The following is a 17,249-nucleotide window of genomic DNA, read 5'->3' on the forward strand; positions in this document are numbered from 1 at the left end:
AAAAACAAAAATAAACAAATGGGACCTAATGAAAGGTCAAAGCTTTTGCACAGCAAAGGAAACCATAAACAAGACCAAAAGACAACCCTCAGAATGGGAGAAAATATTTGCAAATGAAGCAACTGACAAAGGATTAATCTCCAAAATTTACAAGCCGCTCATGCTGCTCAATAACAAAAAAACAAACAACCCAATCCAAAAATGGGCAGAAGACCTAAACAGACATTTCTCCAAAGAAGATATACAGATTGCCAACAAACACATGAAAGAATGCTCAACATCATTAATCATTAGAGAAATGCAAATCAAAACTACAATGAGATATCATGTCACACCAGTCAGAATGGCCATCATAAAAACATCTACAAGCAACAAATGCTGGAGAGGGTGTGGAGAAAAGGGAACACTCTTGCACTGCTGCTGGGAATGTAAACTGATACAGCCACTATGGAGAACAGTATGGACGTTCCTTAAAAAACTACAAATAGAAGAATGTTACCTATTAAATGCCAGGTGAGAATAGGGATACCAGACCGAGCGTGCATGCGTGTGCGTATGTGTGTGGGGGGGTCGGGGGAGGGATATGTAGAATGCAGGCACTTGCCCACTCCTTTCTTCAGCCGATTTCTTTAAACCCGGTTCTACCCTTGGCTCCCTAGAAATTTAGCTGGCAAAGAATTTTATACCGAATGTGTTCAATTAACACATGTATGCAGTATTTGACATATTTCCATATTTGCTGACTTTTGTGGCTTTACATTTGCAATCAATCATAGCCTAACGTTCATTTAACGTTAATCCTTTTTTAAAGTTTTCAACTTCGTTTTTATTTAAAAGCCCAGTTGCAACCACCAAATACCTGACTCAGCTCGCTGCTAGACACAGAGCGTCAAATTTCCCAGCCCACTTAATTTGAAAGCCTGCCAAGATAGGTGAAAGGCCTTATAAATATGTAAAACAGGAAGTTCAAATTACAGTCAAGTAAATCTCTAGTGATTGATGTGCGTTTCAAAACAGTTTTTTAAAAGAACTAATGAAAAGCAGCACATTTCTAAGACACCCCCCACCCCACCCCCCGCCCCAGACCCCCAAGGCTTCACCGGAGTTCAGCCTGGACAATGTACTTTTAGTACTGTATTTATTTTGGATTTTTACCACTTCCTGGAGGCCTGGAGGAGCCACAGTGGGAGGATCCAAAAAAACTCAGTACCACAGCCATTTTGTTTGTAAGGCAGACTGGTAGAATTCTATCAGCCGGCAGACGTTTCTGAAACAATTTTTAAGAAGGAAAAAAAAAAAAAAGTATGCCTATTGTTTGTAATGTAGCCGCTAAAAAGTATTATTTTATTTTTATTTTCTTTACAAATGGAAGTTGTTGTGGCTAAGCAGTTCTATTTTTTTTTTTTTCCCAAGGAGTTAAAGCTGCAGACGACATGAATTTTGTGCAAGGCTTCCTTAGGTACCTTCAGGACGTCCAATGGGGAAAAAAAAAATGTTTGATGGGAATCATTTTTCACCGGCCACATTGGTATCCAAATTAGACATCGATGTCGGTGAATGACCATCTGCTTAAGAAAAGCATGCTATTCCCTAAAAACCCACATGCAAGAAATAAGAGCGTTGCCGGTCGTCAAAGGGACATTTTCCTGAGCTCACGGGCGGTCGTGGGCGCTATTGTTTTGCAGTGTCACTTCATAGCGAGCTCAGACTTTGTCATTTGGGGGGCTGTGTGTTTAAAAGCCCAGTGTAAAATGGCACTCACACTGCATTTTTTTCCGAGCTGCAGGAGGCGGGAGGAGAGGGGGACACTGGCCTCCCAGCCAATCAGGGCCTGCCTGCTTGCCATCGCAAAGTTGTTAACCCCAGAGTCTTCTAAGGCTGCCTCGGCCTCCTCTGCTTTTAATCTTCCGCGGATATTTCTCCGATTTCTCCCAAACGCCCACAGATCCTTGAGAAGCCACCGCGAGCAGCCACCGATCAGGGAAGAAAGTATGACTTTTTATTTACCCAATATTGTGAAGATGTTGGAAGATCCGTGTGCCGCCTGGAGGCTGTTGTTTCTAGGGACACAAGTGTCCAGCCTATATTGTTACAATTCTTTTTCCAGAACTGGCTTCTTCTTCGCCTCCGCTGATGGTAAGTTTGTAATTTTAAACATTTATGTCATTACATCTTTGAACGAGCCGCCAGCTAAGAAGGATTTTCATTGTGTTTCTTCTAACAAAACCAATCTTTGTATTTTTCTTTAGCTTTGATCTCTGCACATTTCCAGCTAATCTTGTCTGGCTAATTTTTACCAGAAGAAAAAAAAAATTAGTGTTTTTTTTTTTTTTTAACCCCATGACTAAAGCTAAATATTTATGATATAAATTATACTTTAATTACTGTGAGCTAAGGGAAACTCAGCTATTTCAAGATGGACTTGTTTTGTGCCAGCATGTTGGTAACGCCAAATATGTGCATATCCTCCTTATAAAAATGATGTATTACCTAATTTGTCCAGGACTAAATGATTAGCAGGCGAACTATGGATGTAGTTTGGTTTGAAACAGGCCTATTGTGGTTTTCCTGATGGATTACTTGGATACAAACTACAGAAAAGCTGCCCTTGGTATAATGAAGGTGGAGATTGACATAACCGGGTTTATATTAAGTTATGGCTGTTACTAAATAGTGGATCTTTTATTTGCTGATCAGATCTAAACTTGTGTTCCATGATAGTAATTCTCTGAGGCTCCTCATTAGATAATCTTTGCAGATCTATCTTGTTTTTTCTCCAAAAATGTATATTTGGGAGACATTTTGTAATTTGGGGCATTTTTCTAATTTTTTTTTCTCTTTTTGCACACGGTGGGCGATCTTTTTTGTTTTGCATGGATCTGTGCTGGTGGCGCTGTATAGCTCTCAACAATTTACGTCAGTTTCACTAAAAGAAAAAAGGAGGAAAAAGAAAAGAGGTGGGGCAAGATTTGATCTATTATCCTCTCCCTTTATTTCCTAAAAGAAAGTTCAATTTGGTCAGAAGAAATTATTCAATTGTATTAGTTTAATGTTTTCTGTGAACTGTGAAGGGTGAGAACAGACACGTCGTCACAGCCCGTCCGGGGAGCAGCAGGGCCGAGCATGCAGTTTGCAGTTGTGTTTTTTCTGATCTGATTATCTCTAGATCAGAAAATTTTCGATAGTAAGCTGTCAGCTTGCCCTCTCTTTCCTCAGTAACATTTTGCATTTTCCTTCTATTACAATATCATCCATTGCTAATGTCTTCCATTGAACAAAACGTTAAATTTTCGATAGTAAGCTGTCAGCTTGCCCTCTCTTTCCTCAGTAACATTTTGCATTTTCCTTCTATTACAATATCATCCATTGCTAATGTCTTCCATTGAACAAAACGTTAAATTTTCGATAGTAAGCTGTCAGCTTGCCCTCTCTTTCCTCAGTAACATTTTGCATTTTCCTTCTATTACAATATCATCCATTGCTAATGTCTTCCATTGAACAAAACGTTTTGCGTTTTAACTCACTGAACGTTGTAAAAGTTGAATTTCATTTTGAACCTAGGAATTTCTTAAATAACTATTCTAAGTTTCTCCTGGGAATTTTCTAGGAGTTTGACATATAAGAATGCCTACATTGTTGTTTGTTTTATTTTGAAGTGATACTTCAGTTGGATTTATGTACATCCTTGCTTTAAAAAGAGCAAATATTTTGGAATAGGATAATTTTTTTAAGAATATGGATACAACTGCTTTTAACTTTAAAAATATTGGTATTTGTATATCTAAATGCAGGGTAAATCTTTTCCATCTTTGTTCTTATTGGGAGTTATCTGATTAGAGAATATGGGATTTAGGCCCAAAGCCTCCCAAGAACAAAAATGTATATTATGATATGACATAGTTTGTACTGGTCTCTGTGAACATTTTAGTTGTTTATGAAGATAGTAAGTATGTCCTTAATTGAAAAAGAAAGTGGGAGAAATCAGTCATTGTACCTAAAAACACATCATTTTGCCAAATAAAACAAACAAAAAAACTGAAATAGTATCCTAAACCACCTTTTCATATGATTGTAGAGATGATTTCTTGAGTAAAAATTTCTGGAGTTATTATTAAGTGTTGTTATTCACTTTGAAATATGTAAATGCTCATTTCACTAATCATTAAAATTTTGAAGTAAAAGAATGTGTGAAAATGACTAGGAATAGTATTTCTAATTTCTGTGTCCCTATAATTTATTTATCTGTGTAGGACCCTTTCCTTGAACTTCAAAAATATTTATATATTATGCCTATATTTTGTTTATACTCTGCTATAAAAATTTGAAAATGTTCACTGTAACATTTTATCTCTTCATAAAATTTAAATGCCGCCATCCAGACTGGTTTTGACGTTATAGATTATTTATAGAATGGAATACTGCAGGTGTAAATATATTATCTAACCCCTTGATTGTGCTGGAGTTTAGTTCCCCGAAGTTAATCTACTGAATAAAATATACTGCCCAATATGTTTATTGCTAAAATATTCTGTTATTCAGCTGGTGACGTTTTTCATTTTAATTTGTGAACACTAAAAATGTTTATATAATGTAGCCCCTCTTTTAAAAACAGACTGATGCTGTGAAGTCCATATGTAGCTATGCAATGTTCTTTGTTCTCCTATATCATTGACTATTACATCATTGATTATGAGTAACCATTATAGTTACATCTTCACTTTTTAAAATCACCCATAGATATTTGCGTTAAAGATATTCTTCTATCTGTGACTCTTACATCACTAAATAAGGAGGTTTAAATCTATGAGGCAAAAACAACTCATTGTTTTATATTATTCTCCATTTTTAAATCCACCTTGGGCTTCATTTTAGCTCTTCATTCTTTGGACGTTAATTTTTTTTTTTTTTTTTTATTGACAACATTTTGTAGGCATTTAGTTTGAGTTTGGTGAGATTATGATTAGAATGATTATAATAAACTATGTTTTATCAGAAAAAAATCTTTATTTATTAAATTTGGTGTACAGGGAACTAACTCAGTTTTTCATAGTAACAGTTGCTAGATCATGAACAATAAAGAATTTTTTTTTAATCTTGAAATGTCATTTCAGTCAACAATTACACACTTATTTTTTTCTTGCACACCTTTTTATCAGAGATAGTAGCAAGTAGCAAAATTGACTATGTTAAAATATCGTTATCATTTTTTTCACCCTGCCCATCCCTCTGAGGGAGGGGGAGGGGTCAATGAGTAGTGAAATGGCCAAAAAACAGTTTGCAGAAATAAGAAATAAATAATGCCAAAGACACGGAAAATCTGTAAATCAAATTCCAAACAATAAACCTCAGAATTACGAACTTGAAATTATGAGCTTGGTCAATAATGGAAATAAACTGAAAATTTTATTAAGACTTCATTTAGTGAACCAACATAATTTCCTAATTTATTAATTTGTATGCATTAGTATTGCTAAAGATTGGGGAAATTTTCAGGTTAGCAAACCTATTAGGGAAGATGAAGTGACAAAGTGAAGAAACATTTGCAGTGATATCAAGATGACATCATAAAATGCTGAAAATATCAATTAGCCAGAACCAATCTAATACACCTTGGAATAAACTTTTTTAAAAGAAGGAAAGATAGCTAAAAATTTTGCCCTCTGAAAACCAAGTTCAATAGAGACCTGAAACTGTATATATTTCTAATTCCACCCTCTTTTTGTGCGTACTTACCTGTGCTACTTCTTGGACATATCATTACATGTTTTGCAAAGGAAGAGACGGGGAAAGAAAATAAGAGACCAAATGGGTGTTTGTGTTATGACTTTGTTTTTTATCTTTCCCAAAAGATTCTCAAATGGAGACTCTGAAGGGAAAGTAAAGCAAAGATAATGATTTCTTGAAGAAAAAGATGAAAGGAGTATCCTTTATACTTGATTTATTCAGCATTTTTTTCTTCTGGGGGTTTGTTTGTTCTAGTTTTTCTTCCTATTATGTGCTATGATGCTAAAGGGCTGAGATACAATATTAAGACAAAGAGGCAAGGATCCCTGCTCTCAGGGAGTTTACAGTCCAATGTGGTTCAACATTTTAAAGATACTTAAATCTAAGATCTTGGATGTGGGAGGTTCCCATCTGAGAATAAAGGCAAAGTAAGATTTCTGGGGTAAAAACTTAAAAAAAATTTTTTTAATCTATTTATATAGGATTTAACAAGTGTCCTTCTGTCCTTCTACTAAAGGACCATTATTTGGGACACAGTGAGGGGAAGATAGCCCTCAGATTTTAGATATAGCCCAAACAGATGCTATATAAATAGCTGGTTAGCTAATGCAAATTCCTATTGCAAAGTGAGAAATAAAATATTAACTTATTCACTTGAGAAGAAAGGAGACGGGGATCACTCTGGTTGTAGGAATTTTGGATGTGTCCTTGTGAGGTCCATTTAATGAAAACTTTTTTTTTTAACGTGGTGAAGCCTCATTTTGTACATTTTGCACTCCTTGTCATGAAATAAATGTCAATGTCAATAAAAATGGTGAGATGAAGCAGGGAAATACAATTATAGTGTTGAAGGATTACATCAGAATTAAGATATTTATTTTTATTTTGAAACCTGAAAATTTTAATGATATTTATGTAACAGAAATTTTTATAATAACCTTTTGTATTTTAATTTATGAAGGTAATATAATTAGACATTTAGCTAATCGGTAATTAGTTAAGTACATCAGATATGGAGCAGGAAAGTAAGACTGCTGTTATATATAGATGAATTGGAAGGGAAGGAACTCTTCATTAAATCTCTACGTGTGGTTTAAGATCACCTCCAGAATAAAGTCACCAAATTAGTTTGTCACACAGCCAATTAAGATACTAAATGTATTATATCATATAGTTTGCTTTTGTACTAACATAGGATCCTACTGATAATGGTGTGAAAAAATGAGGAGATTTATTATTTCAACTAAATTAATAATCAGGAGGCAAGCCAGTTCTAGGTTGGGTTCAATAGCTCAACAATGTTATCAAGTTCCTTGGTAGGTTCTATTCTTTTACATTGCCGTAATGTCAGCAGTGTCTTTCCTCATAGTCACAAGATGGCTGCTGCAGCTCCAAGCATCATATCCTGATATTACAATTTCCAGAGGGAGGAGAGTTTCTCTTATGTATCTTTTTAGAAGGGAAGAAATTCTTTCCCAGAGGCCCACAGCACACTGCTTCTTACAGTTCTTTGGCCAGGTTTGTAGGAAATGCTCATACCTAAACCCTTCACTGACCGGGAGATTGAAGTTACCTTAATCGGTTTAGCTAGGGAGGATCTTTTGGAAAGGTGAACACCTGCTGAGTAGCCAGTGCTCAATGTGGCTAGCTCCCATTTGCTTTGTATAAACTTTAATGGCTTTGTAAAAACATTCTTCAATGATAAAACATGAATATCTGTTTTCATAGAGAGCAGACTGCTCATGGGTACAGCTAATTTAGAAAAAAATAAACATTTAATTAGAGCTTACTATGTCCCAGCCTCTAGGTTAAATGCTACCTTTATTAAATATCTCCTTAAATCCTCACACAAACTTTGGGGATAGGATAATTATTATACCCATTTCACAAATGAGGAAACTGAGGCTTAGAGAGGTTTGGCCCAGGTTACACAGTAAGTGAAAAAGGTGGAGTTTGAACCTGGAAAGTCTGAAATCATAGCCTGTATAACTACCTATTCTTCTATACTGTCACACTGGATACTTGTGAATTTATGTTCTGTAAATTGGCGTATTTTAAATGCACTGTATGATACCCCTGTTTAAATGAATCCTCTAGTGACTAATTTTATAAATCTAATAATCTTTTCTTAAGATGAGTAGTGCTTACCTAATTTATCAGTTGTACATATCTGAATTTTTGTACTGAATTTGCAGAAGGCACATGCACTGCATCTCATCTCTTCAGGAACATCTCTGAAATTCTTTTAGAAGTTGCATTTCTATAGGGAAAAAAAGATCAGAGAGTAGAGAGTCAGTGAGGCTTTGTTGAAGTGGGTAAATTCATGATTCATAGCGCTAGGTTGAAAGAGAATACTGGCTCCTATTTCACAACTTACAAGGTCAATTTTATGTACAAAATGTTTCCATCTTTGGGATGTATGGAAGTTTTCCCCTTTGGGATATTTTTGGGGGATTCAGTGTACCTCAAACTTGAGTGTGCACCGGAATCACCTAAAACACAGGTGTCTGGGCCCACACCTGGGGTTCCTGGATCAGTGGGTCTGGGGTGGGGCCTGAGAAGTTGCCAGCCCCCAGGTGCTGCCGATGCTTTCAGTCCAGAGACCACCCTTTGAGACACTGCTCTAGAGGATCAGATGGTACCTGCCATGGTAAATATTCTAGCTTGAAATATGCCAAACTGTAAAGGATGTCATTTCATAAATGGCGAATATATGAATAAATACATATGCAGGATGAATAGGTGGTCAGGATATCCTGCTTGAGAGCTGAGCGATGACTTGAAGGAGGATTCCTCTTATCCTCAGCATGAACAACACATCTGAGACTTATTTTTCCATCAATTCATATATGTGTGTGTTTTTAACTTCAAAAAAAATTAGTCCATAATTTACCAATTATTTTTAAAACCAAGTAAAAATAGAACTTAGTTGTACTCGGTAGCAAGTTACATCTGAAAAAGACTTGTGTATCTGTGGCATTTTGATGGTTTTTCTCAAGATTTTATCCCACCAGCCACTAAAGCCCCACTTTCATTAAAAGGACACAGTTTTGATGAGACTGAGAAAGAGAGACCGTCATGCCAATGACCTATATTTAGCTCTGAAACTCAGGCCGCTGCCCCAATGCACTGGAAACCCTCCATCCTCCCAAGACAGAGGTCACAACCTCCAGCTGAAAACCACTCTCACGTGCCAAGGAGCCAAGAGGGCCTTTCCAAGAGTGTAATTGCTTCACTGCTTTGAGACATAAGAAACAAGTTAGGGACTTCTCTGGTGGCCCAGTGTTTAAGAATCCACCTGCTAATGCAGGGGACATGGGTTCGATCCCTGGTCCAGGAAGATCCCACATGCTGCGGAACAACTAAGCCCGTGCGCCACAACTACTGAGCCTGCGTGCTCTAACTACTGAAGCCCACACGCCTAAAACCCGTGCTCCGCAAGGAGAGAAGCCACTGCAATGAGAAGCCCGCGCACCACAACACAGCCAAAAATAAATAAATTAATTAATTAATTAAAAAAAAAGAAATAATTTAGTTCTGAAGGCTTTTGCTCATTTTTCATTAAAGTATAAAGTCCAAGAAACAAACCTTCCACATAAATGAGTAAAAAACAGTCAGCCAATTCAATGTCCTTAACATTTCCAGAAGCCTGTGTAAGTGTTGAGTTATCCCTGTATCCACTGGAGGCCTTGGCCAGAAGCTGGGATGAAGTACCCCGAGGAGGCAGCTTTGTACTGGTTTTGTCCAGTATCAAAAAGCGTCACTTAGCACCTGTGTAATAACAGACACACATCATTTAAAATGGCCAGGACTGCCAGAACTGTGCTGTCCAGGATAGTGGCCACTAGCCACACGTGGCTATATGTAAAATTAAATTTGAAGTAATTAAAATAAAACATTCAGTAGCCACACCTGGCTGGTGGTTATTGGACAACAGATTTGTGGAATGTTTCTGTCTTAGTCGTTCAAGTTGCCGTCACAGAATATCATAAACTGGGTGGCTTATAAATGACCGAAATTTATCTCTCACGGTTCTGGAAGCTAGGAAGTCCAAGATCAAGATGCCAGCAGATTCTGTGTCTGGTGAGGGTCCACTTCCTGGTTCATAGATGTGTCCTCGCACGGCAGAAGGGGAGAAGGAGCTCTCTGGGGTCTCTTTTACAAGGGCACCGATCCCATTCATGAAGGCTCCACCCTCGTGACCTAATCACCTCCCAAAGGCCCCACCTCCAAATGCCATCACCTCGGGGGCTAGGATTTCAATATATGAATTGGAGGGTGGGGGAGGAAATAAACGTTCAGTCTGCAGCAACGTCCATAGTTGTGGAAAGCTCTCTTGGAACTTCAGACCACGGTAGGCTCGCAATGTAGACCAGTGGTTCTCAACTCTGTCTGCACTTAGAATCAACCAGAAACTCCAAAATAAAATGCCTGCACCCCATCCTCAGAGGTTCTAGCTGATCTGGGTGGAATCTGGGCGTAAGTATTTTGCAAAAGCTGTCCACGTGATTCTATCGATATTACATAGCCAGGGTTGAGAATTGCTGAGCGACACTACGGAAGAGAGCCACTAAACCAAAAATTGGGGTGGTCAGTAGATAGTGTTGCTACTTCTCATCTCAATCTTTCAAAAGCTACATCCATCTTCTAGGAAGTGAGGAAGGTTCAAACTGAAAGAATAATTGGACAGTCCAGCCAGTTCTGTCAACATATTCTGATTGCCTAATGAACAACTTTAGTTGGAAGAAAAATGGATCAACTGCTAGTCTTCAGTTACAAGTTACTTGATGCTCTCAAGAGTGAGTCTTGTATATTGAAAGACTATAGATAGTCTTGTATATTGAAGGACTTTTGGTCTCACTTATATAAACACCTCCCAACTTTTTATATACATTTATACATTTACTATATCTGATTGCCTACTTTGGTACTTTAGCAGACATTTTTAAGTTAAGAAAGTCTTACCTGTCTCATAAATTGAACTTCTAAATATGTTGATTCTTAAGTTCTCTTTAATGTTTATACTTCATATAACTTAGTAGGAGTTCTACTTAAATGTGTAATAAGCTAACCTCTTACTCCATTAGGTCAAATGTTCTGAAACAGAAAAATTACATAGACTAAGAAAACATTTCTGTACTTATCCTAAATCTTTCTGAAGTTAAAAGATTCTTACCTACTAAGAAAAGAGTTATCCTACCAAACAATTTGTGGTGTTGCCTTCTCAAGTTTATTTTTTGTCTGCCTTCTCAGCTAATTGAAGTTTCTTGATGAGCAGAGATTTTGATTAGAACACAATTAGATCCTTGTCTGAGACACTGATGTGACACAATGAGCCTTATTTATGTTCACTGTATCAAAAAAAACAAAAAACTATTCTCAAAGTCTACTTCCCTGAGATATTGAGTCATATCTTTACCTTTTTTTTCAAGTCATGTCAGAATCGTTGGTCCCCGTACAAGTGGCTACATCAACTGACAAATATTTGGATTTCGCATTTCTTAATCTTTTAGAATATATAACTGTCCCTTAGAGACCTTTGAACTTGGCAGGCTTCTACATTCTTTTTTTGTTTGTTTGTTTTTTTTAGTTCTCTTAATAATTTTATCTTCTGTAGATACAAATAAACATGTTTCAGATTTAAGGATTTCAGTTTCCCCCACCACATAAGAACACTCCCCATGGGGACAATCTTGTTTTACTTCCCATCTGCCAAAAATGGAATTTGATAATAGACGTAGCTCAGTAGAAAAGGCAGACGTTACTTATAACTATTCAATTACAATTATGAGAAAACTTAAGAGCTGGCTACTTATACCCATTCCTGTGAAAAATAACAATCATCACAATAATAGAAATAATAGCTACCATTTATTGAGTTTTACTGTGTTTCAGGCAGTGTGCTAAGGGCTTAAAGTGAATTATGCTGTGTAACCCTCAAAACCCTGTGAATACTACTGTCCCCCCAGTTTCCAGAGAAGAAGAAAATGGAGGCTTAGAGAAGTACTGTCTCAAGAGCCACAGAATTAGGGAACAGCGGAGCCAAGGTTGCAAGGCAGGCAGTCTGCCTTGGAACCCCTGCTCTTAATCACTGCTGCAAGCTACAAGCACTCAAAGAACTCAAATAGAAGTCCCTCCCATCCCAGGTTATCTTCATAAAGTAGCATGAAAAAGTGGAAGATGTAAATGAAAAAGGCCAAAAAAACCTCCGGTTATCCTATTATGGGGGGAAAACACAAAAACCCAAAAAACCCTATACTAGTTGATGTTACTTTTCCTTTTTTTTTTTTTTTTTTTTTTTTTTTTGCGGTACGCGGACCTCCCACTGTTGTGGTCTCTTCTGTTGCGGAGCACAGGCTCCGGACACACAGGCTCAGCGGCCATGGCTGACGGGCCCAGCCGCTCCGCGGCATGTGGGATCTTCCCAGACCGGGGCACGAACCCGTGTCCCCTGCATTGGCAGGCGGATTCTCAACCACTGCGCCACCAGGGAAGCCCCCTTGATGTTACTTTTCTTAATCAAGAAAACAAAATGCCATAGCATACAGCTCAGAGCAAGTCATATAATAAAAATACCAAGAAACAAAATAAATTAAAATGTACATATAGCATCATTAGGCTCACTTTAGTCTAAACAAATATAGAACATTCAAGAAATCAAGAATTCTTGCAGGCTCCTACATTCTTTCACATTCTGTCTTGTAGGCAGTCAACTCTTGCAGATATTAACAGATTTAACTGACACTGAGTCTCTCTCATGGCTTTGATCTGACTATGTGGTCACAATTTCCAAGGCGATTCTATGGACAAGGTTTTTTTTAACTTCCAGATAGCTGACTGGAAGTCTCTCCGTACACATTTCTGTTGAAGACATTATGAGAACACTTTAAATACACAGCTTTGACCAATCCGAGTTCCTCGGTCTGCCCTTTACGACGTGTGTAACCTTTGGCCAGTTACTCAACTGTGCAGAACCCCAGTTTTCTCTTCTATGAATCGAAGTGCTATTACTTACTCCCCTGGCTGCTGTGAGATTACAGTGGGGTTCATGCATGTAAAGCACCTAGAATGGTGCCTGACATGACACAAGCACTCAGTGTGCGCTTTAAGTTCACTTTTTCACAGTCACTCCTGATTTTAGGGATCAAAATCAGTCTTACTTGGTGTGATGGGAATTAAAAAGACCCCTCTATTCAGGTGTAAGGTTGTTGCAATATTAGAGAGGCTCCCTTTGTCCTCCCCCAGGTCCTCTACAAAAAGTCAGTGAATCAGCTATCCTCTCCAAGAATTAAGATTCCTTTGCTAACTGCTCTTCACTCATTAAATAAATCCTTATTGAGCTTCTACTACATTAAAACAACAACTATATTGTGCAGGGCCTTAAAGGATTAAAGGGAGAACAGAAGAGAAAGATCTGGGAATTGGGGTAAACCTCGTGGAGCAGGTACTTTTGACCAGAACCTTGGAAGGTGGGTAGGCTTTCAACATGTAGAAATTGAGAGAAGACATGCGGGTAAAGAAAGCAGTGTGTGCATAGGCAAGGAGGAGAGAAAACACTGTGGCACTTGGGAATACCAGCTAGAAGGCCAGTGTGGGTAGACAGTAAGCTGTAATGCTTGGGGGCTAGAGACTGGGGGGAGATAGACCCATGATGGTAGCTGGGAAACAGCACAGGGAGGACTTGGGAACCTGGATGGTGGTCATTGCCCATCAAACATCAGTTCAAGTGCTTGTAACTGGCCAGAAAATGGTGATGGGTTAAATAGGGAGGAACTACTTCTTTGATATATAAACCTGTTTACGCATTAGGCTGGTAGAGGAAAACTCCAGTGGTCTGGATCTCCGGCCAGATAAGTTTTGGTGGGAAAAGTAAAGAGAAGTAAAATAGGTTGAAAGTTTGGGACAATTTTCAGTTAAGTGTGAACACTGGGCAGCAGGGGGCAGCAGGGGGCAGCACTGAAGAATTGAAAGAATGCATAAGGGATTTATTTGCTTTTGTTTACTATTTCTTGGCAATTATGAGTTTGTATCTATAAGGCTACTTGTATTGATAATAACTGAGTATTCTTTTTCCCTAAATGAATAGAAATGTAAAGAGAAAAGAAGAAAAATAACAGGCTAGCTAATGGCAGAATGACATTACTCTTCATTTGAGACCATAAAAATAGACGGTTGTCTATGTATTATTTCCTTTCAAATGTATGGGAACTCAAATTTCGTATAAAATTTAAAAGTATACATTTAAATTGGAAACACATCTTTATTTGACTCTTTAAGATTTCGTGCTTTTTTGGAAGCACACTTGTTCAGCCACACTATGTTAAAGGAACTAGTGAAACAGTGGGGGAAATCTTGAAAATAATATTTGAGTTAAACAATGAATAGAAATTTTAAGTACACATTCTATTTGACATACCAAATATATGGAATTTCAAATTTTGGTTTTTTATGTTATGAAATTTTATTTTAAAACTGTTTATTCTTTAGATCTAAAATTCAAGATTAGCTACACTAAATTTCATAAGATTTTTCTGGCGTAATTCACCTCTTACTAAACTTTTTAAAAGTTTGGATGGTTAGTGATGTTAAGAGTGGAAAATTGGAAATTTCCAGGTAGTTTCTTTTTAGCTCTGGAATTTACCATTGCAAATGCTACATTACACCCAACAGAGAAACTCACTCTCTCTCTCTCTCTCTCAAGTGTGTGAGGAAGGTGGTATCACACTGCTTCACACACTTGGGGAGGAACTTTCTTCTCTCTGTTCCTTCGTGATTCTCTCGTTGTCTATCATAGATGTTTAGGAGGTCGTGATCCCTGTGTGGGTTCCTCATGTACTGCTCTTTGCTCCCTCGTTTCACCTTTGCTGTAGGTGCTTCTTTCCATGTACTGCCATAACACCATGGTCACTTTAATAGATACATAAATTACTTACTTTACAAGGTTGTGTTAATTTCTGCTGTACAGCAGTGATTCAGATATATATATATATGTATATATATATATATATATACATAAATTCTTTTAAAAATATTCTTTCCATTATGGTTTATCATAGGATATTGCGTATAGTTCTCTGTGCTATATAGTATGTGTTGTTGTTTATCCATTCTGTATATAATAGCTTACATCTGCTCACCCCAACCTCACTCCATCCCTCTCCTGACCCCCTCTCCTTTGGCAATCACAAGTCTGTTCTCTATGTCTGTGAGTCTGTTTGTTTCGAAGATAGGTTCATTGGTGTCATATTTCAGATTCCACATATAAGTGATATCATATGGTATTTGTCTTCTCTTTCTGATTTACTTCACTTAGTATGATAATCTCTAGTTGCATCCATGTTGCTGCAAATGGCATGATTTTGTTCTTTTTTATGGATGAGTAGTATTCCACTGTATATATGTACCATATCTTCTTTATCCATTCATCTGTCCATGGACATTTAGGTTGTTTCCATGTCTTGGCTATTGTAAATAATGCTGCTATGAACATAGGGGTGCATGTATCTTTTTGAATTAGAGTTTTGTCTGGATATATGCCCAGGAGTGGGATTTCTGGGTCGCATGGTAGTTCTATTTTCAGTTTTTCAAGGAACCTTCATACTGTTCTCCATAGTGGCTGTATCAATTTACATTCCCACCAACAGCATAAGAGGGTTCCCTTTTCTCCACACCCTCTCCAGCATTTGTTATTTGTAGTTTTTCATGATGAATAGTCACATAAATTGATGGTTGACTATTCCATGATGGTTGAATATTGATTTCCAACTTCATTATGGAAAATCTGAAATGATGAATAAACTTTCGGTTTAAGATAGTTAACCTGAAAAATTAGTTCTTAAATATCATGAAAAGAGATGAAAATAAACCAGTTTATAAAGTAAATTTATGAAACATTTCCAGTATATTTTATTTCAATCATTTGTAAATCTGAAAATATAAAGATATAAAATAATTGTAAATGTTCCTTTCAAACCAGGGTATTCCAGAATATTCACACAGGACATACCCTGTTTGTTTTTACACAAATTAAGTTCATTAAGGACAATGCCATCTTTTTCTTTGTATCTCCCATGGTTCATAATACAATGCTTGCACAGAGATGGAGTCCCATAAATGAAACAATGTTAGGAAAACTTATTAAAGTATATAAAACGTAACCTAGTTTTTTGATGTAAGATTTAAACGTACTCTTCATACTTTCATCATACTTTTCAAATTGTTGTTGGTTAAATTGTTACTATTATTGTTGTTATTGTTGCTGTCTGGTATTTTTTTCTCAGTGCTTGAACAATAATATTGTGTTAATTACTTGCTTTATTACATAGAAATTCCCTGCACTTTTCCAGTGGTAATATCAGACTAACTGCAGACGTTTTATTACCAGACTTAATTATTTTGACCATTTCTGCTTCAGCTTTTGTTTCGAAGTTTGTATCTTTCTTTCCATATTAATTCTGAATATTTATTTTCCAGTTTTAATGATATATTTGTAAGCTACATGGATTTCTCAGATCACATTTGACCACAGTTATGGCAAGACTACTTCTACTAAGCATTCTTTAAGAACTTTTTGTTTAATCATCAAGTGTTACTAATTATCAACTAACACAGTATAACATCTTGACTCACTCATTGAAATTATTCTCCCTAAGGCATATCTTCTAGGACTTTATTAGCTCTCATAACCTTCATAAGGGCCTTCTATACTATGTAAACATAGAGTCAGGAAATGCTGAAGGCATAGTTTCCATGGAAATCACATATCTCAAATTTAATTTTCTTTTCCTAGCGTTTTACATTTAGAAAATTTCACGTATCCCCATTTTTTTCGACCAACTACAGCAATGGGGAGATAATCATAAAATTTGAGTTGGAAGCATTGGAAGGGATCAGTAAGTCTTAGGCCTTTTTTTCAAAGTTGAAGATACTGAGGTCCAGGGAAATTAAGATCAAGATCACACAGCTAGTTGGTGGCAAAGCCAGGATTGGAACCTACATCTTTTTTTTTTTTTTTCGGTACGCGAGCCTCCCACTGTTGTGGCCTCTCCCGTTGCGGAGCACAGGCTCCGGAGGCGCAGGCTCAGCGGTCATGGCTCACGGGCCTAGCCGCTCCGCAGCATGTGGGATCTTCCCGGACCGGGCCACGAACCCATGTCCTCTGCATCGGCAGGCGGACTCTCAACCACTGCGCCACCAGGGAAGCCCCTGGAACCTACACCTTTTAAAGTAAAATGCTAATAAATATTTAATACAGATGAGATAGCCTAGTGTGAATTATTTTTTAATTCATTGATGACTCAATTATAAAAATGTAACATGGCTTAAAAAGCTCTTTGCTTTTAAAAACTAGTCCTAAAAACTCACGTAATGGAGACAATATTATTATAAAATTAGACTATTTCCTGTATACTTAAAATTGTTTTGCTTTTTTATTCCCATGGGGAATTAAGAAAGACTATTATATAGAATATTGTTAAAAATTAATGTTGAAGAATCATTGTTTTTCAAGGAGAGCATGAAAGTTT

The 17,249-nt window shown here is 37.1% G+C and overlaps 1 protein-coding gene across 1 annotated transcript in view; it reads left to right on the forward strand.

The window, feature by feature from the left end:
* The first annotated feature begins 1,890 nt into the window (after positions 1-1,890).
* Positions 1,891-17,249, forward strand: part of EPC1 (enhancer of polycomb homolog 1) — a 94,153-nt gene continuing 78,794 nt past the window's right edge. Inside the window, exon 1 of the mRNA XM_082841353.1 lies at positions 1,891-2,136. Coding sequence (XP_082697479.1) covers positions 2,134-2,136 — 3 coding nt within the window. The 5' untranslated portion in view covers positions 1,891-2,133. The remainder of the gene's footprint in view (positions 2,137-17,249) is intronic.

The sequence above is a fragment of the Leucopleurus acutus genome (genome assembly GCF_964270905.1).
Source record: "Leucopleurus acutus genome assembly, chromosome: 1".
In the NCBI taxonomy this organism is placed as follows: domain Eukaryota; kingdom Metazoa; phylum Chordata; class Mammalia; order Artiodactyla; family Delphinidae; genus Leucopleurus; species Leucopleurus acutus.